Below are 27,725 nucleotides of genomic sequence, written 5' to 3'. Positions count from 1 at the left end.
TTTCCTTAGCACCTAACTATAAATTGTAAAACCCTTTCAGTGTATGATTTCTTTCTTTTTTTTACACTAAGGTCATTTGATAATAAAAAAAACTAAGCCATTCACGTGAAACCAAGAAACAACCTCAGTTGTACCTGTCTATCAGCAGACTCTGCTCCCATCTCCATCTCCAGAATCCTCTCCTGCTGCTGAAGGTCCTTCTCCTCCAGGTCCAGAACCTTCTGCTCCAACTCCTCCTTCTCCTTCAGTAGCTGGGCTACCTTCTCATCCATCCCACTGGATTCAACCTCCTGTAACCTGGCTTTAAGTTCTGCATTCTCTTTCTCAACACTCTCCGGGACAGTGTGCTGAGGTTCAGCAGTTTGTTTCTTTGCTTCTGCATTCCTGAGATCAAGGATCCTCTTGTTCAATGCAGTTTCTGCCTCCTCTAACTCCTGTATTCTCATTTTTAGCTCAGAATTCTCCTTTGCCAGACTATGTTCTTTGTCTTGTTGCCCACTTCCGTCTGGATTTTGGAGCTCCTGCAATCTATCCCTAAGCAACTTCTCTGACTGCTGAAGTTCTTGAACTTTCTCTTCTAAGTCTGACTTCTCCTGGATTACTTTTTCTAGTAGCTCATTTAAGTCGTCCTCATTTTCATTTGACTTTGTTCTTGGCTCCTCAGTATTGTCCAAGTTGCTCATTTTCTGCTTCAAAGAGACTTCTGACTGCTCCAGCTCTTTGATCTTGTCTTTAAGGTTTCCATTTTCTTGCTGCAGTTCATTAACCGCGTCCTTCAGTGCTTTTTCTGATGTCTTAAGATCTTCCAGCTCCTTCTCCAAGGACCCATTTACCTCATTGAGAATCTCCACTTCCTGCTTCAGGTTTTCTTCAGAACCTTGGAGTTCCTTGACCTGCTCTGTCAGGGATGTTTGAGATTCCTCTAAGACTTTACATTTTTCTGAGAGAAGTTGTTCTTCTGCCTCTAGTTCTTTGCACTTGTTCTCCCAGTTGATGTGTTGTTGTTCTAATCTAGCACTCTCTGTGAGAGACTCAGCTGCACTCATCTCCTCTGTACCCCGCAGCTTCCCAATCTCATCTGCCAGAGAGTCACCTTCTGTTTCCTGGTCTCGTACCGACTTTTTCCTCTCCTTCTTCTTTTCCAGATCACCGTCATCAAAGACCACCCCAAACTCAAAAAGCTGCTCCTTGAGTTCCTCCTCAGATGTCTCCAGCTCAAAGATTCTTTCCTTAAGTTTGACTTGCGTGAGGTGAAGAACTTCAATCTGGTCCTTAAACCCAGCCTCTCTCTCACTCATGATGGTGTCAGCCTGTCCCAGTGTCTCTCGGAGAGCACCTTCTGAAGCTTCCAGGTCTGCGATTCTTGCCTTCAGCTGTGTCTCTGTTTCCTCCGAGTCGATGAGCTGACTTCGCAGCCACTGTAACTCACTGCCCGGGTCAGTTCCTGGATCCTCAGGCTGACTGATGGAACTGACCTTTCCTAGTTTCTCCATCAGTTCTTCCTCCGACTTCTCCAGGATCTCAACACGTTCTTGAAGTGCCAATTCTGAAGCTTCCAGCTCAGCAATTCTTTCTCTCAGGTGAGCCTCTGTTTCTTCAAAGTCACTCAACTGCCTTCTTAACGACTGCATATCACTTTCTCCTTCACTGCTTAGATCATGTAGCTCTGACATATCATCAGCTTTTTCAGACTTTTCTGTGAATTCTTGTTCAGATTTCTCCACAGGCTGAGGTAGAAATCCTTCTAAAGCTTCAAGAGCAGCAATTCTTTCCTTATGTTGCCTTTCAGTTTGTTCAAAGTCTCCAACTTGTTTTCTTAGCTGTTTTATCTCACTTTCAAGCTCTGAGTCACTACTCTTCTCTGCAATGGCATTGGCTTTAGAAAGCTTGTCCAATAAGTCTTTTTCAGATTTCTCCAGAATTTCAACTCGTTCTTGGAGGGCAGCTTCTGAAGCTTCCAGCTCAGCAACTCTTTTTTGCAAATGGATTTTTGCTTCCTTCAAGTCACGGTCTTGCCCTTGGTCTTCCGGCTGAGATTCAGAGTGTACTTTCTCAAGTTTTTCCATCAACTCTTGTTCCGACTTCTCCAGTGTCTCAATACGGTCAGCCAGCTTTGCTTCTCTTTCTGTGGAGTCTCTTGCAGCTTCACCAAGTTCATCGACTTTAGTGTTTGCACACTTCAGTGACTCCCCAAGTTCCCTCGCCTTCTCATTAGCACACTTCAAGGATTCAGTCAGCACTGTTTCCTTTGCCTCTGCATCAGCAAGTCTACTCTTCAACTGGGATTCAGAATCTTCCAACTCCTGGATTCTTTTTGACAAGGACCCGTCATCCTCCTTAGCTTCATCTCTCTCCTGCTTTGTTTTTGCCAGTTCTTCTCTTAACTCCCTTTCAATTCTCTCCAGTTCCAAGACTCTGTCTTTGAGAGTTTCGGCTGTCGATTTTGCTTCCTCCAGTTCCAGCTGAAGTCTTCTTTCAGACATCTCCAGTTCTTTGATGGTTCGTCTAGCGTGGCTCTCACTCTCACTTTCAGTACCAGACTGTCCGATTCCCTCCAGTTCCTGAACACGCATTCTCCAGTCCTCCTCGGCTGCCTTCAGGTCTGTTATCTGGACACGCAACTCTTCTGACTCTCTTGCCATCCCTTTGTTTTCTTCTGTAAGGTTTTTCTGTTGGACTTCTAAGTCCACCACTTTCTGTAAGAGTTCGTCCTTTTCTGCATCTTTCAACAAAGCTAGCTGCTCCTTGTACGTTGCTATCGTTACCTCTAGTTCTTTAATCTTCAGTTTTAACCGCTCCTCTTCCTGCAACAGCTGATGGTGTTTCCCCAACAGAGGGCAGTTTACTCTCCTACATTCTGCAGGATCAACTCCAAATATGGCACGATCCAGCCCATCACCTATTGCCTTCTGATGGGCCAGTTTCTGTTCAAACACCATGGTGGCCATCTCCAGGGTACCAATAGCACACTCCTGCTGTTCTTGGTCCTCTTTAAAACTTTCATAGTCCTCTGGCTGATCTCTCCCCTCCTGTGCTCTGGACAGGTTAGCACTCAGCAGATGTATGGATGTTTCCAGCTCAGTGTTCCTGGTACGGAGGTGAGACTCACACTTTTTGACCCGTTCCAGCTCCTCCTGAAGGGCATATTTGTTGGCTTCCAGCTCACGGATCCTCTTCTTGGCACTCTCACTGACGTCTGGCCAGAAGTGAGAAAACCCATATCCAACTTTGAGTTCTTCTGGTTTCTCGGGGAGAGAACTACTTTGACCCTGACATTCGGAAGACTTAAGGGTATCTTCAAGTTCTCTGATCTTTTGCATCAACCTGACATTCTCCTTCTCAACATGTGTAACAACCTCTCCCTGTCCTTCTGTCTGTACATGCTTTTCCTCCAAAATCTTTGGAATCCTGATTGGAAGAATAGTAATCCTGGGATCAGGGTCTTCCTTCTTTGCTACATTTACTGTCTGTGTTTCTTTGTCTTCCAGAGAAATGTTTTCTTTTGTTGGTATGGCATTTTGAGTGTCCTCTAGAGTATCTGTCTGTGTCTCTTTCTCCTCAGACACCTTGCTAACCGTGGCAGATGAATTACTGTCCCTCTTGAACTCCCAGTTCTCAAGTTTCTTCCACAGCTCTGTCTCATCTTCATCAAGATCCACTGAACCGTCTCTTGGCATTGACCCTTCTGATCCAAGCCTGGGCAAACTACTCCCTGCAATCTCCAACTCCTTCATGGTCTCCTGGAGACCTTCAAGTTCATCCTTCAGTCTGTTGTTCTCATCCTGAAGGTCACCTTCTGTCGTCTTGAAGTCTTTAACAACTTCTTTCAGTGTAGTTTCTTTCTCCTCGAGAAGCCAGATTTTTTCCCTTAAGCTCAGACACTCCTTTTTAAGCTCTACTTCAGCAGCCCTCACACTTTCCAAGGCATGCGTCAACTCCTCTTGGGTATGGTTGTGTTTCTTGGCCTCTGTTTTTAATCTGTCATTTTCTTCTGTTGTGGACTCTGCCACAGACTTCAGCCTAGACACTTCATCCCTGAGTTTGGCATTTTTGTCTTCAAGACATTTCTCTGATGCAGTCATCTTCTCCATCATCTCCTTGAACTCACTGGCCTGTTTTTCAATGTCTTCAATGATTTCCTTCAAGTTGTGGTTTTCCTCTCTTAGAATGCTTTCTGTGGCAGCCAAGTCTTCTGCCTGGCCTTTAAGTTTTCTATTTTCCTCTTCTACTTTCCGTAGTCTATTTTCCAGTTCAATGTTTCCTGTAGGGCTTGTGACAGTGTTGTCTTCAACAGGATGTTCTTGCACCTCAAGGTCTTGCAGCTTTTCTTTAAGATCAGCATTTTCTACCTGAAGTTTACTGCTGGAGTCTGTCAGCTTGTCAATGAGCTCCTTGTATCTGTTGATATTTTCCTCTAAATCTTCTATTCTCTCCTTCTGTCCATTAACATCCTGCAAGGAAGTTTCTGACAGTTTGAGAATCTGTTCTTTAAGTTCTGTGTTCTCCCCTTTCAGCGACAGTTCTGACGTAGACAGTTCTTCCACCAAGTCTCGAAGCTCTTTATCATTGTCTTCCAGTAATGTCACTCTTTCCTTCAGCTGAGAGTTCTCCTCCTTTAAGGAGTCACCCTGGGCAGACAAGTCATCGACCTTCTCCTGGAGTTTTCTTTCACTCTCTTCCAAGTCTTGAATTCTCTCCTTAAGACTTGAAGTATCCTCCTATCAAACAAGCAGAGTCGTGTGGTAATGTAAAAAAAAAAGTGTGATCAAATGCTGTTACAATAAAATGATCTTTCCTCAATATATAAAACAGACTTACATGAGGAGTATTCTCTAGATCTTTTTTCCTGGTCTCCAATTCTGGCATCTTTTAAGAACAAAAGATGACATTCAATGAATGAATAAAAGGGAGCCAAAAAGTATTAGTCTAAGATTTAAAGCTAAACTTAGGACCAAATGATCATAAATTAAAGTGCTTTCCATATTCAAGTAAATTGATAATTCACAGAAACTGTCTTCCCTTGACTCCTTTAAATTAGCTTTTCCCATCCTGAAGATTTAGGAATGAAGTATTATAATAATTACCTTCTGTAGTATATCTGTTGACGACAGTGCCAGTGGGGACTCTGGGTCAGACTCATAACTAGCCTGATAAAAAAACAAAACAGTCAGTTCTACATAAACATTCATTCGTCTTGAAAATAAAACATCTAGTCCAAATATAACAGCTAGTGGCCATGTTTTTGACCTTCAGCCAGCTATACAATGTATTGAACATTTGCCATTAACATTGTAGTACTGCAGGCAAAAAATTGATTTCAGCTATTTTTTAATATATGTTTTTTATTACAGTTATAAGTAGGTTATTATGAGCCATTGTTTTTGCCATTTATAGATTTTACCACAAAATTGCTTGAACAATAGTTATCCATTTTCGATTGAGTACACTGCATTATAGAGCACAGCTGTAATCATGGCACTAATGGTCATTGGCACCAGCATTCATTTTAATTACATGCTATTGATTTGTACAATATATGCAAACATTGAAAATAGTCTTTTGCATGCTTGGTTTGCACTACATACATGTATTTCATCATAATTATTGGCACCGAAAATTAAGTAAATACCCTGATGTCTTCTAGCTGTTTGATGTAGGCCTTGTGTCTCTCCTCTTCCTGCTCCAAGTCAGATAGTCTCTACAGGAGCGATCAGTCAAGTTATAGATATAAGGAAATTATTCTTTGAAGTGCCAGAATTACAATAATAAGGGTTAGAGTTAACATACAGTGTAGTATGGAGAATAACACTAGATAAACACAATGCTACTGTGACAGTATTTCTGAACTGAACTGAACTTCTGTAAATCATTGATACATAATGTACACACTGCATGTCGTCCATGCTTGTCATTTTCAGCATTTAATACTCATAGCCACAAGCTAGGCATCACAACTCAACTTTTACCATGTCCTACAAGCATGCAGCAAAGAATGAAAAAGAAGGAAACAAAAGATAAACGCTGTTAAAACAGTTCCGCTAAAAGATATAATGTGGCGTATGTTTAAAAAAACCTGGCTGTGACTGTGCAGGACCTCTACTACTAGACAATAACAGTTACTGGAAATTGAGAAGAAATGAGGACCAAACTCCCCCCACCTTCTGGGCCTCCTTGAGTTTGTCCAGGTTCTGAAACAGCAGCTCGTTCTCGTAGGTGCGACCTTGGGTTGAACTCTCCAGTTTCTGCTTCAGCTCCTGCACGATTCCCTCCAGCTTGTCTGCCTGTTGCCTGGCAACGTCCTTCTCGGCCCTGGCCTTGGCCTCCATGAGTTTCAGCTGGGCGTTCTCGTCTTCTAGACCCTGGACTGCAGTAGCTGTGGCCGCCTGTGCAGACTGGACTTCAGCAATCGACTGGTCTTCCAACTCCTTTATTCTCTACAGGAAATCCATAAAAGAACCATTATCACAGAATCAATATACATTAGGCAAGATGTAATTTCCTTAGAAACATGAGGCATGAAAACTGGTCCAAGAAACCAATGCCTCCATTCTACAGTGTTATCTAATGTCTGACTTGTTAACTGTTAGACAAGTCCATTTTCCATACTGACCTGGTTAGCTGCCTGTAGGTGCTGTTGTGTTGCCCCGTGATCATCCTCACTCTGGGACATCTGTCTGGTCAGAACAGTCTGTGTACAGGAGGAATAACTAAATTACACCTCATCCAATTTCCCAATCACAATGCTGAGGAGATCTAATCAAGTATATTTAAGTACAAGTAAGTACTTTCCCTTCAAACATTCATTCATCTGGCTTTAACTCATTTTACCTACAAAACAATGCATTCATTAAAAGTACTTTTACTGGGTTCAAAATTGGTCGTGTAACGATGTCAAATATGAACAGTCATGTATTACATGTCATTCCGTCTCTGGTACACATGCAGAGTCTTACCAACTAAACACTAGAGGTACTACATTGTAAATGTAGCTACCAGGGTGTTACACATGTATACATTCGATTAGAAACCAAAGATTTTAAAAAGAACCCGTCACAAACCTTCTCCTCTGTCAATTTCTCCACTGTCTTTCCAAGGTCATCTTCTACTGATCTCCAGTGTTTCAGTTTCTAAAAAAAAGTGTAAACAAAAGTGTGAGGAAATGATTCACATGTCTTTTTCCACTTCCTCACCTATTCAGCATTATGGTCTACATTTGATCGCTTTATTTTGAAAAGAAAATGATTACAAGTACAGAGCAAATATATTGTCATGTACAAAAGACTTACAAATTTAATGGAGCTTTATAAGCATCCAACAAGGATACAATAGCATGTAATACAAGATAAACATTACTACTGAGCCTGTAACAGGCATGGTGTACCCCTCCCATGATTCATCATGCGCAGGTATGCATCACCCGGGTAACCAATGACTCATTATGATACGGATCAGCAAATACCACACAACACATTTCTGTGTACCAGCTTCATGTTCATGGAAAAATGAGGTTGTTATAAAGTAGATAGTGTGACTGACTTTATTATGGCAATACATTTTCATAGTCTTAACCTTTCTACAGTATGTTAATCTTGATAATTATAATCCATAATCAATTGATTTTAAGGCTTTATCATATTTTGTACAGTAAGAGATGTAATATATGGATCTAAATATCAAGTGGATTGTCTGCAGATGTATGTACATGTACAGTACCTTGAGTACATATCTGCCATGCATACACATAAACAGTGAGTGCCCTCCCCACTCATACCATACACCTGTATACAGTAAAACACCCAGTTTACAGGTAAAACAAGCCATGCATACCTTATCCACCAGGTCCAGTATTGTCCTAGCCTGCAGCAAAACAAGCTGTTCCTCTGAGTCTAGATCCTGAAATGTCAAAACACGAGAGAAAAACAAACAGTTGTGTTAACGTTCGCCCAGCGTGCAACCCTGAGAGACGCACGGCAAACATTTGCTGGGTTATGAATAATTAATGTTGACCGTGATCAAATATTCAGGCCGCCATATCCGGACAATGAGCAGGTATCAAAGCAATTGGTGGTTACAGAAAGGAAGGCTCCCTGTGGAACGCTGCCATTGGGGAGGACAAACTGACAGTTTAGATAGATTATCACAACATATCTCAGACTAATGTCCTATACACAGGGAAAGCAATATAATGATTCTATCAAAAATGGACATAGATGGAATGGCTAGGCAGATAGAAATAGAATTATACAATGTAGCATGACCTTATATACATGACATGTACTGAGCTTGTTTTTAGTCAAAACAGTATCATGCAGGTTGTACATTATTAATTTAATTTTGGAAGTTGACCTTTAACCTATTTACACCTGCAAAATAGTATACATTGGATTCTATAAAATGTCAATTGAATACAATGTATATTCAAAACATAGCACCCTTTTAAGCATGTTATCATGATTCAAATTGTCTGAACTTTGAAGCAACTGAAAACTGGACAGTTTGGGGATTGTCCTACCAAGGACGTCATATTTACATGTAAACAATAACATCCTTCAGGTTCTTACCATTTCTGCAGAGTGAGTTGCAAAAGCGGAAAAGTCGATTATTTTGTAAATACCACGTTGGCTGTATGTTTCAGGGATTACAAATTTGCATGACAACGGCTGGATCAATAGTGTGACTGTCTGACAGACATACTTGTCACATCTGTGGTGGTATCCAGGCAAGGGCCAGGCTAACAACGCTTACTGTCACACATCATTTTGTACTCAAATTTTACGCACAAGGAATTTAGTAATGAAATAACAGCAAGAACACCCCAATATTACCAGAAATTAATATTAGGAACAATTTTTATAGCTTCCACCAAAAAACATGATTTTTTTCATTCACTCTCCATTAATTAAATTTTTTACACTGACCCAATCTGTCTATGTCTGACTCAGTGACCTTGAGACCCCTGCTACTCATCATTGTCTGATCTAAAACTCACTTAAATTGATCACTTCCCCAATCAAAGTCTGGTCACAGATATAACAGTTAATTGGCCAGATAACGATTACCAGATATTCCATTTCAAAAGGTGAAACCTACAGCAGCTGTTACCGGCTATAACAAACTAATCAATAACTGTGGGAAAATCTTTATACAAATCGCTGGACATAATCCTTGGGAACAAGTTTCATAACATACTGTCACTATGAATTCTGAGGTGAATTGAAGGTTTCATACAATGGTTTTAATTGATGAATATAAAAACACACACATAAAAACATTTCCTTTATCAGAATGAGATTCTGATGTTAAATACCTTACAATAGAGCACCATGCTTTGAAATTTTAAAATTGGCAATTGTCTATGATACAGAACTTTTAACTGAATTGTGTCTGACTGAGACTCACCTCTTTCTGAGTGACATCTTCTAATTTTCTCTTCATCTCAAATACATTGATGTCCTGCAAAGTTCAACAAAAAAAGGCAACAAATTGTTTGTTGTAGCCTTCACAATGTGAATAAATTTGGTGAAGACAGTGGACAAAGTAGAACATTCATACATTGTATAACTTCTAAATGTATCTAATAAACACCGTTGATGCACACAACATTGTAATGAAAATCATAATATTTTGATCCTAAGAGTAATTATCAACACAATCATGTACCTGCAAGCCCTCATCATTGCACAACCTCTGTATGGCACTGTAGTCATCATCACTGTTAGCAAACTGGCGCTGTGAAAGAACATGAAAAATGGTGTTAAACAAAACTTGGTGATGGCTACTTCTTTCTTCCTATCTAATAATAATGTACAAGAGCCAATTTAGCAAAGATCTCGAGAACACTTGTGCAGCAGGTTTACATGTAATGAACAACAAAGAGAAGCAGATCTTGGTGCAACAAAATTGATAAAAAGTGCAGATGAGATAGCAATATTGAGAGTTGTGTGCTAACATAATACACATCAAAACGTGCCATCGGTGCATCTATCTGTCAGTGAATATTCAGCTGCTACAGTTTAGACAATTATACCTTGGCACCATCTACTGAAGAAGTCTTCTCTCCCAAAACAACGTCCTTAGGCTCCTGGGGTTAGAGTTTCATTTTTACAAGTTAGAAGCACCACCACACCACAGTAGAAAGTATGTCATACAGTGAGGGAAATTATTGAATTATATATAATGTAAGTAGTTACTACATCAAAAACAGAAAGGTTATATTACATGTATACGTATACTATTGAAGTATTGACCAAGAACAAATCATGCACTTGCAAAAATAAATGTTAAAATCAATAAAAAGAATAATCACCATCTAATTCAAAATGTGAGTCCTGGAGTTTATGTTGGTTAAAGGGGGGTTACTAGGCATTTGGAATATATGGTTACCTTCAACTTAAAGTGAGGGAGAGTGTTGTATTAAGAAAAGAGCCTGACACTGCTGGGAAGATGACCCCTGAGGAGACAGTACCTTGAGGAGTGGTGAGGAGCGCTCCTTCTCCTCCAGCTCCAGGATACGGAACTCCAGCAGCTCCATCTGCTCCTCTGTGTCTGTCACCTGATGCTGCAGCTGTTTCTCAACACCTGAAGGATGATGTTCATCGTAAACTTACAATCATTGTTTTAATGGGCCTATTGACCGGCTAAATTGAACACAATTTCCAACACGTAAATTTTGAAATTCCCTTGCAGATTTATTTTGGAATGGATACCCGACATAAAAGCTTTCCACCCACCTTCTAACTGCTGTATCCTGTCCTGTAGCTGCCTGTTCTCCAGGTTGAGTCTCTCCTTCTCCTCCACCCACCCTGTATCCTGCCCCTGGGCGCTCAGTGCTCGCTGCAGGTCCTCTATCTTAGCCTGGGCCAACAGCAAGTCATTCTGCAGCTGGACACGCATCTGCATGGTTGCCATGGAATGGGAGGAAAAGGGAATTTTTGTAGACAGGCAAGTATATCAGGTGTGCAAAGGCTTAGGTATGCAATGCCCCCTAGCAGTAGGATGTAGTACTGCATGCATTGGCTCCAGGTGACAACACCAGGCCTGAAAATAGGAGAGCCTTAGGAGAGCCTACCTGCTGGACAATAACACATCACAGCTCCCTACTGGCTCATGTTTTAAGAATTAACCCATTTACAAGAATAGAACAAGCATATATTATGTAAATTTGAAATTATTACACCTATTCATTACCTTTTATACTGTTTTTTGATACAACAGAATATCAGATCTGATCTTTCTCTTACAAGAGACATAAAGGTTAATGATGGAGCTAGACTTAATTGGCAGTCTTACCTTCCCCTCCCTCTCCACATCAGTGGTAGCTGCCAGGTGCTCCTGCAGCAGCTGGAATGCCCTTTGCAGCTGCAGGTGCTCCTGATTCAGCTGCTGCATGGATGCCTCCAGCTTGTCTTTTTCAGGCTAGACAAGGGAGGAGGGACAAAATAAACACTGTAAGTAGTTGTGGAGACAAACATATGAGGACATTAAGTTTTGTCAATTCAATATTCCTGCCATCTATTGAAGTTCACCTTTGGTACATCGTGTTACATGTAGAAGTATTAGTTTTAATCCTTCCAAACACCTGCACACCTCACCAATTAAACCATAATTGATTATAACAATAACCCCTGCTTAATGCACCTTCCTTGACACCAATGCATAATATGTAGTTAGCAAATCTGTTTTTTCATTGTGACTTACTGTATCTGAACCAAAGACTGAACTCTGCAAAGATAACAGTGAAACAAAGGTTATGGTGCTGTGCTAGACATGTTTAAAAGGTGAACTTAAGTGCAATGTCCATTTCAGGTCCCCTCAACAATTGGCATCTTAAAGTTTATACCGTACAGTAACTGTAGCTTGTTTAACCATCCTTCAGTGCAACACACCGACTACGACAGTCACAACACCTGTATACACCTGAGACCAGTGTCAGCACCTGGCCTCCTGTGATAAAGTTTAGTTTGTGGGACTTGCAGAGTCTCCCCTGGTGTTTGGGGAAACGCAGGGACCTCCTATGTACATGTGGTCTCTTCTGGACAGCCATGCATTAAGCAACATATAAGAACACTTACAGACATCTCAACACGTGTCATGTACATGTACATGTAGAACAACATAATTGGCATTTACAAATTTTTTCCCTGAGACAATTTTACATGGAAGTGAACTGAATACCCCAATATCTAAATTCATTTTGGACTATTGGTATAGTCTATTAGATTTTGCTTAATTTTACCTGTACTTCTTGGTTATCAAATTTTTCGCTAAGGCTTACAAAATACATACTAATACGACTTATCATTATGTATCGAACATTTTTACTTTTCTTTTGATATTTTTCTTTAATTTCAAAAAACAAATCTGTGTTGGTGCACTGTTCTTACATCTTCGGAGAAAGAGATGTCCAGTTCGGAGTTTGTGTCGACAGAGAAGGAGGACTCTGAATCCCAGGACACACTGGCCTCCTCATCATAACCAAAATACGTCTCCACAACACCACGGGACTGGGAATGAAAAGGTGAGGACATTGTAGAGCTTACAGTATTTGTAAAAGTAACTTAATTGTTACCACTGTACTGAAATTGAAAATTCAAACATAACAATAAAAAAAATTATGACTCTCAAGCTTGACGAACAAGTTCTCACAAAATATATCATCTCAGACTGTTGGTTACCTTTGCTCCTTTCTTCCTGGGGCTGGGGAGTTTGGACTTCTTTTTCCTCAGTGAAACCAACTCTCTCCTCTTCTCACTATCCTGTTAGGATCACACATGTAAGAGTATTAATACACACTTCAACAGACTAATAATAACATTTTTCATCTCAGTCATCATAAATGTCCTTCCTTTGACTTATATTATGAATATAACTGGAATTTTTGTTTTGCTTTGTGACAGGAATGTTTCTTGACCTTGAATCACAGCAGTTACTTCATTGTACTTACATGCATGTAACTGGGTGCCTTTTGCTTGTTATCTTATTTGCAATGGCATGCCTGTTAATTTTGTTTGTTTATTTTTTGTTTGTAAACTTACAGCTATGTGTCTCTTGAGGTCAGTGATGGTGCTCTTCAGCTGCTCCAGGTCATCCGTGGGCAGACTGGACTGTGAGTTGGACCGACTGCGGGCAGCTGTCTCCCTCCGTAACCGTGTGTCCACCAGGTCCAACTGCTCTCTCTGTAGGGGCAGAAAGGTTGGGGCTGACTGTTATGAGATGTAGAAAGTAGAAGAGACTAAGTTGATAAATTCTAACCTTCTTATGATAAAAATAATAAAATGGTTTATAAGTCAAACATTACCTGTGCAATCGCAGCCTTTTATAGCTGAATTAATGCAGAGTTTACAATTGGTTTACAATCACAATCAATAATCACAAACAATCACATAATACACATAAAACATATTTGCTCCACTTTCTTTTGTGGAGCTGTCGCAAGGGTCGCAAGAGTCTTATGACTAACAGTCTTTGACTAAGAAATGAAAAAATAACTACAGAGAAGCCTGAAAGGTTAAAAGTCGTGATATCTATGTCAGGGACTTTCACTGACCAGTCTGCGGTTTTCCTCGTCTTTTCTCTTGACCGTACCGGTCAGCTCGTCCAACTTCCTCTCCAGACGCTGGTTCTTATCAATCAGTGGGCGCACCTGACTCTCCAGATCCTTCACCTGTTTCGCCTGTAGAAAAGTAATGAGGATGTCATGTCTACTGACCAGATACAGAGCTAGGCAAGTTAAAGCTACAATATTGAATGTGTATTGAATCAGTTCTATATGCATGTATTGCCAAGGAGCATATTAGCATATAATTTTCCAGTACAGCATCTCAGATTCACAAGAACATAGCACAGCGCAGGGTTATATATAGGCACAGCTCCTACAATCTGAAGACAAGGTACCAGTTTTGGAGACAAGAACTCCATTCATTCCACCACTTTGGTTTACGGCCAAAACAACCAGGTCGCGGTGGTCAGTAATTAGATGGTATACTGTATCCTGATTGGACTAAACAGGCTTGCCTTAAGTAGTTTATTTAATGCTGTCTAAGTCATTTACTTGGTATCAAATTAACTCACAGACTCGGTATCTTTGTCACAATCAAAACTTTTTTCTCACAGTTATGAAAGTCTGAAGATTTTTGGGCCCTACAAGGCAATTGAACCATTCAGTGACAGTCTTGTCATGTAAGTGTTTTTGTAGTTTCCAGTTTCAATACTTTAGGAATGTTAATAATCGCTGACTCACCATAGTAGTCTTGTCACCTTCCAATTTCCAAATCTTTCTCATCTGATCTTTCTCCTCTACAGATCCCTGAAACATAACACAGGACAAATCTGAATTAGAAATGAAATTTATCATTTGCACCGGAAGGTGGATTATGACAATGGCTTTGAAAAAAACTAAAAGCATTAGAATTTTCTAACACTTCAATGTGGGTCAGTCAGGAAAATCATACCCAGTACAAACAGGTCAATTCCATATGCCATATATAATTACAAAATATTATGCCTATAACAGAATAAAAGCCTGACAGTGTGTTCTTCTTTCTTTAAAGTTATAAGATACATTCATTTTTTGTACACATCTATAAAATTTATTGTCACAATATGTGAACAAAAAACACTAGAGTAGACTAAACTATTTGCAAAGTCATCAAAGGTATTCTAAAGAAAACAGGATCAAAGCACAACTTACATATCTGATCGGTCTCCGATATCCTTGGTAAGACTAGGGATGTTTCAGTAACTCATTTAGTATCCTGATTTTTCTATACTGGGTAAACTTAACTAAACATAAGATATTTCCTTACACATACTTCAGTCTGTTGTATATGAGAAGAGTGAACAGAAAATATCTACCAGCACTTAGTGCTGTCTGTGATACTTGTTTGTCCTGTTTTGAAGTAGTGGTACAATGGGCTTTTGAAAAGTTTACATCATAATTTATAATACACCTGCCCTGCTTGCTTAACTTTATTCATATCCTCAGTCAAACAGTCTAAATGATCTGAAAGTCATAAGGAAAACTACTTGGTTGTACAAACTTCTAGCATCCATACTAACTTATTTTTATCCTGCAGAAATTTAATTATAGAAACATCATGATGAATGAAATCCATAGAATAACAATCCCTCTGCATTTGTGGGGACAGAAGAAACGGCTTTTAAGCATAATGCTATTAACCCATGATGGTAGTGTTATCATAATATTATTTAGTTGTTCACCAGTCAGTGTGACAATGACTGCTTTCATTTGTCATCCATCTGTAGTCGCACATGTCCTCATCTATGTTAGTTACACATTCACGATCAATATCACCCTGAATGACCTGACCAGACTGACCTCCACAGACCCCGCCCTCCTCCTGGGCGTGGTCCTGTCAGGTGAGGTGTTACCCAGCTGCAGCTGTCTCTCCATCTCCTCCCTCTCTACCCGCAGGTGCTCCGCCTGCCCTGCCTGGCTGCCCAGGTCCTTCTCCAGCTGTTCTATCACATGTTCTCTGCTCTTCAACTCATTCATCTGGAGAAACAAACACAAAACAGTACAGATTAGTGATGTGTTGTTACTAATCTGTACCATAGATGATGGCACTTGTATATGATTATAACATTTGTAACAACATTCTAAGTATCACCTCAAGTTGGGAGGTTGTACATGTACATGTATTTACTCATGTTGGTTAGTGTTAGTGGAATAACTTTAAAAAAAAGCTATCATCATATTCTTGATTTGAAAGTTTTTATATCCAACCCTAGAGACAAGTGGTTTTGGACACAATCTGAACTTAGATGCTCTGTAAGTAATGTCTACTAATAAAAAAAATCTTATTGATAAAACAAAAACTCTAGAACTATCATCGCATGATATATATACAGTAACTGTAGACGTATATACATGAAAAAGTGAGAAGACCCAAGAGTATGAAAAAAGGTCACTGTGGTACTTGCCATACCTGTGCACACACATATGTACACACCTGTACTATACTTGTATAGACCTGTATGTACACACCTGTACCTGACAGGGATAACCCTACAGGACAACAAATTTGCAAATCACTACAGCTCTGAGGCATGGGTCAGGGAACAATAGGAAAACTGAAAGGAGTTTGCTACAAAAGCATCGCTGAACGGCTGGAAAAATAACTTCACAGGTTAAGGAAAACAGGCTTATTTATCTTTCCTGATTGGTGTGGTAGCATGTTACACGCTTACATGTAAACAACATCTACATTTGCCAAAAAGTTACTGCTTTGTGAACACTGTTTTTCACTGTTAGATACATGTAAGATCAAACAATAAGAAATCATTTGCTACAGAACTTGGCGTTAAGAAAGTGGGAAGTGAGTTCCCCATCTTGTGACCCGTATTTGCACAGTTTTACAGAAAAGGCCACTCACAATACTCACAGAACACCTTATCTCATTTCATTGTTATGCTGTGAAAGCCTAGAGTAGCCTGGGTGTTGGGTACACACTGCTCTGTTTGACCTTGCTAGACTTCTGTGTTTAAATCTGTATTTAAACTGCTGCTGCCTACATTTCACTCACCATATCAATCTGTAGGGGTGAGCTTTCACCTGTTGGGGACAGGTGAGGCGTGTTAACACGCTTGACAACACAGAAATGGCCGTGTACTCGCTAGGGTTTCAGTAGCAAGTCAGATTATGTTACGTGCAAGAATGGGTTCAGAGCATCAGCTGTCAAACATTTGGGGCATTTTTCATGGTGTTTGCCTAATTAGCAATGGATAACTGAGGTACAACGTTTCATACCTATTTTTAGAGCCAATAGTAGACATCTAAGACTGCAACTGTGTTAAGTCATAAATTTTTTCACCACTGTCAGTTGCCCTCATTTAAGAATACACACTCTCTCTTACCTGTACATGTATTTACTCCACAATGAAGAACCTTTCTGAGTGAATTACTGGTTATTACATACAGGAGTCACTTTTCCCAGTCGACAGCATGTTATCTGAGCATATTAGGTCAGTCAACAGCACTCGACTCTGCGAGCCTGTTGTTCCTCGGCTCTCAGTAAAGACCACTTAGCTACAGGCCATGTTGTTATTATCCCCTCAAGCCTGCGCTGCTATACAGACCTCACACACCACCGTCTACAGGTGTCAGGTGTTCTGTGGACTCAGCACAATCCAGACTTTTAACTTAAAACCACTTTGATCTTCACAAGTTGTTGTAATCTGGTTTTGTTGGCGTACCTCGGAAGGAAGTGGGCGTTAGTCGTTTTCACTACAGGACCACAGATTAAAGCTAAGCAGGCAGGCAAGGAAAACTTTGCATTAGCAACAAGTGCCTATAGTACTTGGCTCTGAAGATTATTTCCAGTGAATGTTATTTTTAACTAAAAAAGTATATAGCTATTTAGAAATTATGGATTATTGCCATACAGGCAAACCACTTCAAACAGTTACATGTAGTTCCAATCTCAGCCCAGTACTGTACTGTAAAACTGAAACAAAAAGGCCAACAATTAGACTTAGACTTTATACATGTCATTGAAGCACCTCAGACATACTTTTATATATCCTGGAAACATCCATTTTTGTCAATGGCATAGTATACAGAGAATACAATCTGATGGCAGTGGCTTATAGAAGCACCAATAGTATAAAACATTCTATGACATGCCGTGTATAATTACTCAATCATTGTGTAGTGCCCTTTCAAATCATAAAACAATAATAAATATACCTTGAACCCCCATATGCTTGTGTCTGAGTCACATTGATGTAGAACACAGCTGACAGCCTCGTGACAGCTTGCCCGTGTACTTACAACAAAGGTCTATTCAAACACAATAAGGCAACGTGTCATCCTACAGATTGTACTGAACATACTTTAGCCTTGGACCCATTCCAACTAACTCAACACACACATCACTTTGTTTATAACAGTCATGACATCTTATATTCTATACTTTGGAGAGGATCTAGACAATTGGTATGCCGCTGTTGAGAAAACAAAGAGAAACAATTTAGATATGAATAAATCTCTGCAGTTATCAGTTGAGAGTAACATCTGTAACACAAAAGCAGGAACCCACATTGGAGACTATCAATTATGCATGAGACCAGCATGCAATTAGAGGAGAATAGGTCCTGGCCTCCATAAATCTGACTTTATTACTCAGGAAAACACAGGGGTTAGACAGGCAGGACAGGAACGGTGTTGTAACATGCAAGTCTGAACACAGGTGAACTGTTTGTAATGCTACACTTATTTGGCTTTTGTCAATGCATAGGTCACAAGTAATGACAACCAGGTCACTTCAAACATGAGGCAGAACAACAATTTTTTCAAACTTATTTTGAGTCCTCCAGGACAAAAACTATTTACGAGAGTAAGAATCTAGTATATGCAAATAATTACTTGCTGGGTCAGGAAGAAAATTGTTTCCAATTCAGGCTGCCTTTTGAAGCCACTGACTGTTGCCAAAAAATTACTATGTAATTATAGGTACTAAAGGTGTTTACAACTTACAATTTATGCAGACTCAAGTCGAAGCTATTATGTAATACAATGTTGTGTATTGTATTATAAAGCATCATGGGTCAAACTACTACAGTAATCAATGCCATTGTTTCTAACCTGTTGCATTTTGATTTAACCTACCAACAAACTACATACTACAATGTACTAGGTTTATAAACAACAGTATGACAAACTTTCAAGCTGCTTCAACAACAGTATGTGACTGTGTAAGAACTTACCAGAAATGACTATATATGGCATATCTTTCAATCTGCATCCAAAGTGTCCACATACTAGTAGTCTACATGACTTAATTCCATTAATATGACAAGGTCTAACTGTTTGAAAGTACTGGGACTCGGACTTTAACCCAGCACAGGTGACTGTGACAGGCAGATAAACAGGTGGGAGAGACAAGGGTTCAGAGGTCAGTGCCAACTTTAGCATTAGAATTTCGAATGTAGGTCAGCATTCTTTAAAACAGGAACCTTCTGTAAAATATTGACAATACTGTAATTATGATAATAGATTGAAACATTCTTTGTCCCCTAAACTTTTGTTCCTAAGCTATAGATAATTTCATACTACTCTGCCTTGTACTGAACAAACCCACTCCACAAGAATAACAGCTGTCCCCTGCAGGGCTTGTTTATAATCACCATGACAACAAGCAATTTTCCGGCTGGGTACACGATGTAATGAATTCCCTACCACTAGTACTGGCTATGTATACAGTAACTGTGTCTCCTTTTAGCATTACAAAGTTTCAGTTCAAACCAACTTCACATACAAAAGAATTTAATTCTACTCATAGTGGCCCAGTGTGCTGTAATTCTCTATACAGGGTTTACTGTCCTTGTCACAGTGGATGCATTGTGCCCAAGTTTCTGTTGACCTAGAAACTTTTTGAATTCACACATTACAATGTTGGCAACACAGTACTTCTCAGTAATCTCTCAACAAAGTAGGGCATCTTAACAGGCAGCGTCTGTGACTTTAAGTCCAAGTCTCATACACTATAATGCCATAATTCAACCCCCCTGGATCTGTTAGGGGATTAGGACGTAATACCACTTTGATAACTTAATGGTTCTTAAGTTGTACCTTTAATATTCAAACCTGTCCAACCAGACAGGCTTAAGGGACCTTCTCAGAATAGAAGAGGATTCGAACAGTTAAAGATATGTGACAATTGTCTTGTTGTCCAAAATGTATAGTATATGATGTAGGCTGTTCACAGACCAAGGTGATTATATTGCAAGACTGGCAGACTTTTCTAGTAGTTGAACAAACAGTAAACAGGCCATAAGCCTGCTGGCAGCAATAAGTCCAGTTGGTCAATTAGATATTGTTACAGTAGTGAAATCTACATCATTATGGTAATCTTACTCAGATAACCTTACCAAGCCAAGGTATTTCATGTAAATGTAAACACACAATCGTGCCAAGAGTATCAAATAACTACTGATTTCAATCACAGTCAAAAACAGTGAAGATGTAATGTAGTTTACCTGCACCAGCCTACCTCGAACATCTAAAAATGGTTTGAAACCCTTTCCACCAACTAACTATGCTCCTGTAACAGCTTCCTCCTCTTTCTTCTCTGATCCCCCTCTTTACTCGGGAAACAGGGCCTCTTTCACAAGAATGGCAGCCTGACAAAGCTAGGATAATGGAATAGAATACACTGAACACAACAACACCATCACCTTATTATCTATTTGCGGCTTCTATCTAGGGCATCGGAATGTGCTCGAGCCTGAGCATCCCTCTCCAGGTGTTTATTTTCTCTGGATACGGTACATTTACCTGTAATGAAGAGGCTTTTTTTCAGAAAAATATCACTTTTATTTTGGGTGAAGGGTCATTTGTTTGTAGACTAACCTTACTGACCCTCCTGTATCACAACAAATCACAGGTGTCTGCAACAGGTGAAAGGTCAAAGGTTGTAACGGATAAATCAGAGCCATTCCATTAACGTGTACAAACATTATGAGATTTACTGCCATCATTTACCTAGTTCTAAATTTAGCACACATAAAACCTTGTTCAAAACAGATGTCACTGAGTATGAATCGAACCCACAATTTTGAATGAGACCAAGGTACATGTACCTGTAAATGTAGGGCACATTCTTGTACATGACAATATAGTGTTTCATGTACTACAAAACTTCAGGACAGAATGACACTCAGCTTTTTCTTGGCTTAATAGGAATTCTATACCTTAGGATAAATTTGATTTATAGTGAAAGACAGTATTATAAACATTTTACTCCTTTTTACATCTACCTTTGATTGCATACCCCTGGATAAAAACAACATGGGGTCTCTCACTACAAATGGGATTTGCAATTACCAGTATTCAACATTCAGGTCTTTTACACGTAGCAAGCCAAGCGTGATGGTCCCTTCACTACCTTTACATGCAAAGACTGCCCTAATGATTTGAGCAAGCACTGACCTTACAGTATTACTCCAGTATGTGTTTACCCGCCATGATTTCCTCCACTGTCCCCTAAGTAAGACATGGATAATTCTGTCTGTCTGAGCTCAGGGCTATTTACAATGCCTGGCATAGCCTTACAGCAGGTTGCTATGGCAACCATAACCCTATCATTACCAGGCTAATTACCATGATGATGCACCTGACTTCAGCCTCAGGCAGCTTCTCACAGTCATTAGTAACCATGGTAACATAACCACAGGCATGCAGGACTGATGGATGTCTCAACTAAAACCAGCTTCTGACTAGGAGATCATCGAAAGTATTAAGTGGTTTGAGAAGCAGGTCAGAGCATTTTTGGAATTCTGTAATAGTAACTGTAGTTCAGTCTTGTTACCCTATTACCCTAAGGCTACAGCGGAGAAAGTACTAGTAAGCAGTCTAGGTCGTACAATGACACACCTAAATATCACTGAAAATTGGAAATTAAATGATCTGCACAGTGGACTACTGCTTGGGTTTAAAGGTTTAATGGTGGACGCCGCAGTTCACTGTGCGGATCATGTCACTTTGGAACTGCCACAATTCTGAAAACAAGTTTTTATATAAAAAGGCTGACATCATCCCTGATTGAACTGATGGCAATTCTTTGACAGATGTTGAGCTAGGAAGTGACTTGTTGGGTCGTGGCTGATTGTGAATCTGAGTTTTGAAGAGGTTAGTGATTGAACATGTAGATGAGCATAAATTTAAGTCTATCCATTCCAAACTCACCAGTCTGCGGACTTGTTGGTCCGCCTCCTTCCTGAGCTTGGCTGCCTGCTGCTGCAGCTGGTCATGAGCCTGCCTGAGTTCTGCAGCCTTCTGTCTGTCTGCTGCAGTCACTGAGCTCAACTCCCCCTCCAGCTTCTTCTTACCTTCCTTTAGGGAGCTGATCTCCTGTTGTAACCGAGACTTCTCTGCCTCAAAACTGCTGTGCAACCTGCAAAAGTGTAAAAGTTATTTTGTTCTAATTTTCAATTTGATGCATTGTGATGTCCGGAGCATAGAAATTGAGTAAAGGACATTTATGCTAAACTGACAAAAACCTATGGACTGAATAATACAATGAAAGATCTTCAATCTATTCTTTTTCTGTGCTGTTCAGGTAGATTACAAAATAAGACTCACCTGTCAGTATTTGTTTCCCCCTTCTGAGCGGCATTCAGACGAGTCTGCAGCTCTAATTTCTCCTTGTTAAACATAACCTGCATCTGTTTCATCTCATTTTCCTTCTGTCTTAACAACTTCTGCACCTCTGCATTGTGCTCCTTGGTTAAAGAATCCTGTAGTTTGGCGAGTTCTTGCTCTTTCTCCAGCTGGAGCTGGTTTCTCACGGCTTCTACCTTCATGGACACATTCTGTTGTTCCTTGTCCTGGAGTTGTTTTATCTTTGCGAACTGGTCGCGGTGCATGTGTCTTATGACACCACGTTCTCGTTCCAGGTCTGCCTTTAAGCTGGTGTTCTCTATCTGTAGGATGTCCACAGAGTTGCGGAGGGAGGCAATGGTCATCTCCGTGGGTGACGGGAGGCTGCTGCGGCTGAAGGCCATGATTGGGTCGCTGGCTGGACGGAGTTTTGTAGACGCTTGCAAAAATACACTATTTTATCTGTGGACAAAACGACATTCTGTGTCAACTACCGATAGCTTGTCTCACATTAGCCTACTAACAATAAAAATAGTGATTATTACAATTTTATAGCTTAATTATATAATGATGAATAACAGCATGGGAGATAAATGACACACTTATATTATTTTATAACATCTTACATATATATAAGCGTTATACAACAATAACAACATCAAAGCTATCAGACCTTCCCTTTTATATACATTTTACATACCAGAAAAACGACCCATGGGAATATTGCAATAATGATATCAACATGATCTCATATGTAGTATTCCCTAGAATATTTGGATCTTTTGTTTCGTGTCAAACAAAGGGCAATTTTACCAACCAAATACATTATATACCAGTACTCTGCACTATAAATTGCAATACTTTTTTTTTCAAATGACATCATAGTCAAATCTGATAGGAGACAAATTAGACCCATAATCACCACTTATTCACTCCTAATTGAACCATATTGAAATTTTTTAATTTAAAGAACGTCCAATTTTGACAACTAAATCTACTTCGGGACAATTTCCTGCGAATTGCTGCTAGACCAACATTATATTGTCTGCTGCCTATTGTACAGGAGTGTCCCAAGTGGATCCATTCTTTACATATCAATTGTCTGCCCCAATCAACTTTTACTGCTTGTTGTACAAGTGTTGACAAGCCAACTAATTGATGGCCACTCTAGACAATGTGTATGTAGGAAAATTTTACGTCTTTTTTTCTTATTTTTTTTTCAAAGCTCTTAGGGACACTTCACACTGAAGCCAATGCAGCTGGCATAAGAAATAGTCTTGGGCAAAAGGTCAAGGACATATAAAATACCTTGCAGAGCTCTGATGTGCTGACTTTTGCCAAGGAGATTGAAACGGCTTCCTTGACAACAAACCCTACAATCTAAATGGTAATGCCTATTCAAAACATGTGCTAGCATGTCTCCCCTTGATTGGTTTTCTTTTTGACAAATGAAACAATTTCCCTGTTGTAATAAGGTGTTACCCCGCTATCCTATCTGTTTCTCCGTTACGCCCCAGGGTATGAAGATAATATCAGGTGAACAGGTGAATAAACTGTATCGTAATGATTTCGTCAAATTTTAGCATTTAGGTTTCTTGTTTATAATGATAAATTATAGAAAATACCTAAGTAACGAATGTACTAGTAGGTATAAGATACTACTTGGGTAGCTTTTGGTGTAACATTTTTGCAGAGATAGCGATCATCTCTCTTCAGTGCCCCCCTCCCCCTTTCAAAGATTTGACAGACGACGCTGCGTTGTTGTTGTAACCTGCAGTTTATAAACGTTCACGTGCTAACTACTAGTACAACATTCGTGTCGCTTGGATAACTGTAACGCTATTCACAACTTCATAACTTTAAAATAACGTACAAATCTTTTTGGGAAAACGGTTACGTGTTTGTCAATATCGTACGAAGATACTGTACACAAACAACAGATCATCGGTCAGTGTGGAACTTGAAGACAACCACACGCGGCTCCCAGGCTCAAATCCCCCGCCACTGGGCTAGGACCCACCCCGCCCTCTACAAACACACAAACAGCGCCATGAGAACAATATCTACGCACCTTGTAAGGTTTTTCATGTCTTATGTCTCGGCAAGGCTGGTAGCGGCAAGATTTGGTTCCATACTGGACCGACAGGAGGTCCCAAACCTTCCCTCAAATCTCCCCCGTAAAGTTTACATTCCTGACGCGTCACCCCGGAGGTACGGTAATTTAACCCTCCTCCGCCTACGCGAAATAGTGCCCCTCAGCAATGGGGCATCCTTCTCGGTTTTCAACAGGAAACGTGGACAATACAGTTCATTTGCAACCCAAATTCAGTACCGATGTTGTATTTCCAGCGTCTATTTTGAACATGCTGAAATGTGTATTAACTTACTATTAAAACTTCACTGACAGGATAACACCTGTTTGCGAGGCGGAGTGGTACGGGGCCACGCCCACAGTCACCTGGGACACCTTTACCAAAGGGCAGGTGTACGCCAGGTATGCGTCAACTCGCACGCGTGTCTCAAGGTCGTCACGGGTCACGGTGCAAGGCGTCCTTATCGTATCAACACGTTTATTTATTTTCACGACCAATTTGACTAGCGTGCACGTTTTGTTGAAGGCATGACAGATGACCTATACATGTGTAGCATTTTCAGACGTTCGTTTAACACAAGGACATTATACAGTATAATGTCATTGGTTAACATAACGCAAGTACCATGAAATGTTTTGCTCTCTGTCTTTCAAGAAATCAGTACTCTCATTGCATTAATGTCTTCACGATCATTACTTATATCTGGCGTTATACTCCAGACGTTTTACATCTCGTTAATTCTATGGATGCAATTTGTCATTACATCTATTCCCAAAATCAAAGCAATTAAAATTGCGGCGTCTAGCGAATATTTCATGAGCCGCACCGTACAGCTAAATGAGATATAGTACATTAATTTTGTACATTAATTACTGTACAACACCACCAGTTGTAGAAAGAAGCCTCCCGTTCATGCATCTAGAATCCCTAATAGGCTATGACGCATAAATAGTTATAAAAGTAGTCTAGCAGGACTGATCTTTTCATTTACCAGAGAATCTTAGATGTTCGTCGGTCTATCAGTGTTGTGCCTTATTAATACTTGTCATTTTTGGCGTCAATGGAAGCAGAGTGCAATGCACGAGCGCCCCCTAGCGGAGAAATTATTTGTAACTACATGTACATGTACATACATGTGCACCTGTCAACACGAAGCAAAAGCTGGTATTCATGACGAAAGAAATACGCACCAAAGTGCACACGTTGACTGTCAAATCGAGGAAAACCACATGTAACTTAACGGGAGGGAAAGAAGCAAGCAATACAGAGATATTATAAGGGGTCCAAAGGCCTAGGCGGATGAGGGACTTTGACAGAAAACGAAAGATTCGCCGCATTCATGAGTAGTTGCTGGCGGGTGAGCAGATGGTTACTGTATGAAAGAAGGGAGGAGGAGACTGCATTAATAAAGAAAACCATGTGCCCACGAAGATTTGAGGATTTCGCAATACTTCTTATTTCTGTAGCTAACGCTACTTGTAATCTCAACTCAAATGTTTCCGCTTTTGGGACGTCTCCCACGTGCTGCTTTCTTTAATGGGAATCTGTTGCGTTCATGCGCACGAAATATTTGGTCGAAGTTTTTCATCTTTATTCCCTTATTATTTGCATGTGGTGTGTACGAGAATGGAGCCAGTCAAGGGAGGGGTTCCTCCGCAGGAGTAACAACACACTGGATGTAGTGTATACGTAGTACAGTAGTGTAGTGTACTGTAGTGTACTGTAGTGTGTAATGTATGTAGTGCACGCGGTGTACATGTCTCAATTGATTCATTAATATAAGTAACACACTTAAGAAAGGGGTTGTGGATCTAAAACACTGGGATGCAGGACGCTTGGTTTTCTGCTGGCTGATTCTGGTATATACCGGTAGTCTGACAATGACGACATTTCTACGTGCGCGCTCACAGGTCCTGTGGTTGCCATGGAGAGTTGAAAGGCCAGACTGGGTATCAGGTGTTCTCCGATAATCAAACAGAGCAGGGCGCTGTGATGTGCCTGTGGAACCTCCTGGAGCGGAAATTACCATCGCCTTTCTCAAGGACCTTTGTGATCTGATCTGAGGCCTATCTATGGGCAATCAGTGTGTGTCGTACTTTTTTTATCTGTAAGTGTATATCAGAGGTGAATCGTAGCCAATATCAGTGTGGATTGGGAACTCACACGAACGGAGTAGAGCAGTATTTTGTACTCACACCCCCAACGCACACACATTTTCTATTTACATATACATGCATGATAAGAATGCATGAAAATACAAACATACATTAATGTCAACGACGTCTACATAATTTTATGTTTCCAATTTCTGAGAATCAATATCAAAGTCTGGCAGTCCTGGATGTATGAAAAGGAAGATACAGGAAGATAAATAAACTAATTGTTACAGAGACGGAAAGTTTATTTTTGGGTGGAAAACTCCCATCAGCTGCCTTTCAAACCACGTCTACTCACTAAATACAATTATGTGACCTCTATCAACATGATGAGGGAAGCCAAACAACATTATAACTTGCTGAGGCCCAACCCGATGTCAACACGCCGCCCAGATTTAATTGCTCCAAACTTGACGCGTGGCGCCCGAACGATCTAATTAATTCACCCATAATCACGGCCTCTACAAATATTAGATCTTTGCATGAATACGTTGTCTGTTATTTTCCGGTTGCCGGGGAATGCTAGCGGAGAATCTGAAGGTTTCGCATCATCCAGACGCCTGGTGTAGTCTTTCTCGGGTGCGATTTGTCGGTAAAAACGGAGTTGGGGCTGATGTGGTGTAAAAGTTAGGCGGTGCTGCTGATATTGAACATTCACACGGTGTTATTCTGTGCGGTGGCTCCCTGGGGAGACGTGACAGGTTGCCTGTCCCACGGGGATGTACGGAGCGCGTGTTTACCTGCCAGGCTGACGGCAGTGCGCGGGGACCGGGGTCGGCTGTACGTACCGGCCCGTCAGGGCGCTATCAACCAGGGCTCAGGCATTAGGAATAATAAAAACTATTTTCTCTACCTAATGTCGGTGTGAGAGGGATCCCGTGCTGCCATACGTCTCCGTGAAAGGGTTCAGATGAAAGGTCCTGCGACTTGAGACCACCTTGAAGCTTTGGCCCGGACTCACTGTGAGGACGCAGTCGGCTGGAGTCGGCACGGACGGACCTCGATTCGCACAGGTGAGGATATTTATTGCTCCATATCATTCAGTAGAACAGGACCAGACAGATGCATTTTTTTACTGCTTTCCTGGCCAAAAGAGGGGCTACAATGTATTGAAATGAAATGAGCGTTTCTTGTACTAGTATTCAGCTGTCGAATGTGACATTACTGAAGAACGGATTGTCTTCTAAGAGTGTTAGCACAGGATAGAGAAGTGAGGTGTGGTGTGGTGTGGTGTGGTGTGGTGTGGTGTAGTGTAGTCGTTTAAAAGCCACATGTAGGAAACATTGACCGAGCGAAAAAGGAAAGAGTTTTGGACCCGTGGACGGATCCGGTAGCTACTAGTATGTACTATATCAC

The 27,725-nt window shown here is 40.5% G+C and overlaps 1 protein-coding gene across 1 annotated transcript in view; it reads right to left on the bottom strand.

Moving 5' to 3' along the window:
* The window catches only part of LOC109486750 (golgin subfamily A member 4-like), a 37,442-nt gene extending 13,092 nt beyond the window's left edge, over nucleotides 1-24,350 (bottom strand). Inside the window, exons 1-23 of the mRNA XM_019790636.1 lie at nucleotides 24,192-24,350; nucleotides 22,103-22,582; nucleotides 21,707-21,914; nucleotides 15,338-15,514; nucleotides 14,240-14,305; nucleotides 13,547-13,672; nucleotides 13,035-13,175; nucleotides 12,675-12,755; nucleotides 12,384-12,503; nucleotides 11,698-11,721; nucleotides 11,290-11,415; nucleotides 10,731-10,893; nucleotides 10,466-10,578; nucleotides 10,028-10,081; nucleotides 9,661-9,729; nucleotides 9,400-9,453; nucleotides 7,828-7,893; nucleotides 7,059-7,127; nucleotides 6,611-6,688; nucleotides 6,159-6,434; nucleotides 5,630-5,698; nucleotides 5,085-5,147; nucleotides 135-4,718 (exon numbers count right to left, since the gene is read on the bottom strand). Of these exons, the coding sequence (XP_019646195.1) occupies nucleotides 135-4,718; nucleotides 5,085-5,147; nucleotides 5,630-5,698; nucleotides 6,159-6,434; nucleotides 6,611-6,688; nucleotides 7,059-7,127; nucleotides 7,828-7,893; nucleotides 9,400-9,453; nucleotides 9,661-9,729; nucleotides 10,028-10,081; nucleotides 10,466-10,578; nucleotides 10,731-10,893; nucleotides 11,290-11,415; nucleotides 11,698-11,721; nucleotides 12,384-12,503; nucleotides 12,675-12,755; nucleotides 13,035-13,175; nucleotides 13,547-13,672; nucleotides 14,240-14,305; nucleotides 15,338-15,514; nucleotides 21,707-21,914; nucleotides 22,103-22,524 (7,149 nt within the window). The 5' untranslated portion in view covers nucleotides 22,525-22,582; nucleotides 24,192-24,350. The remainder of the gene's footprint in view (nucleotides 1-134; nucleotides 4,719-5,084; nucleotides 5,148-5,629; nucleotides 5,699-6,158; nucleotides 6,435-6,610; nucleotides 6,689-7,058; nucleotides 7,128-7,827; nucleotides 7,894-9,399; nucleotides 9,454-9,660; nucleotides 9,730-10,027; nucleotides 10,082-10,465; nucleotides 10,579-10,730; nucleotides 10,894-11,289; nucleotides 11,416-11,697; nucleotides 11,722-12,383; nucleotides 12,504-12,674; nucleotides 12,756-13,034; nucleotides 13,176-13,546; nucleotides 13,673-14,239; nucleotides 14,306-15,337; nucleotides 15,515-21,706; nucleotides 21,915-22,102; nucleotides 22,583-24,191) is intronic.
* Nucleotides 24,351-27,725: the final 3,375 nt, after the last annotated feature.

The sequence above is a fragment of the Branchiostoma belcheri genome, unplaced genomic scaffold, assembly GCF_001625305.1.
Source record: "Branchiostoma belcheri isolate BF01 breed outbred unplaced genomic scaffold, Haploidv18h27 scaffold83, whole genome shotgun sequence".
Lineage (NCBI taxonomy): Eukaryota > Metazoa > Chordata > Leptocardii > Amphioxiformes > Branchiostomatidae > Branchiostoma > Branchiostoma belcheri.
This window is presented reverse-complemented; position numbering and strand designations above follow the sequence as displayed.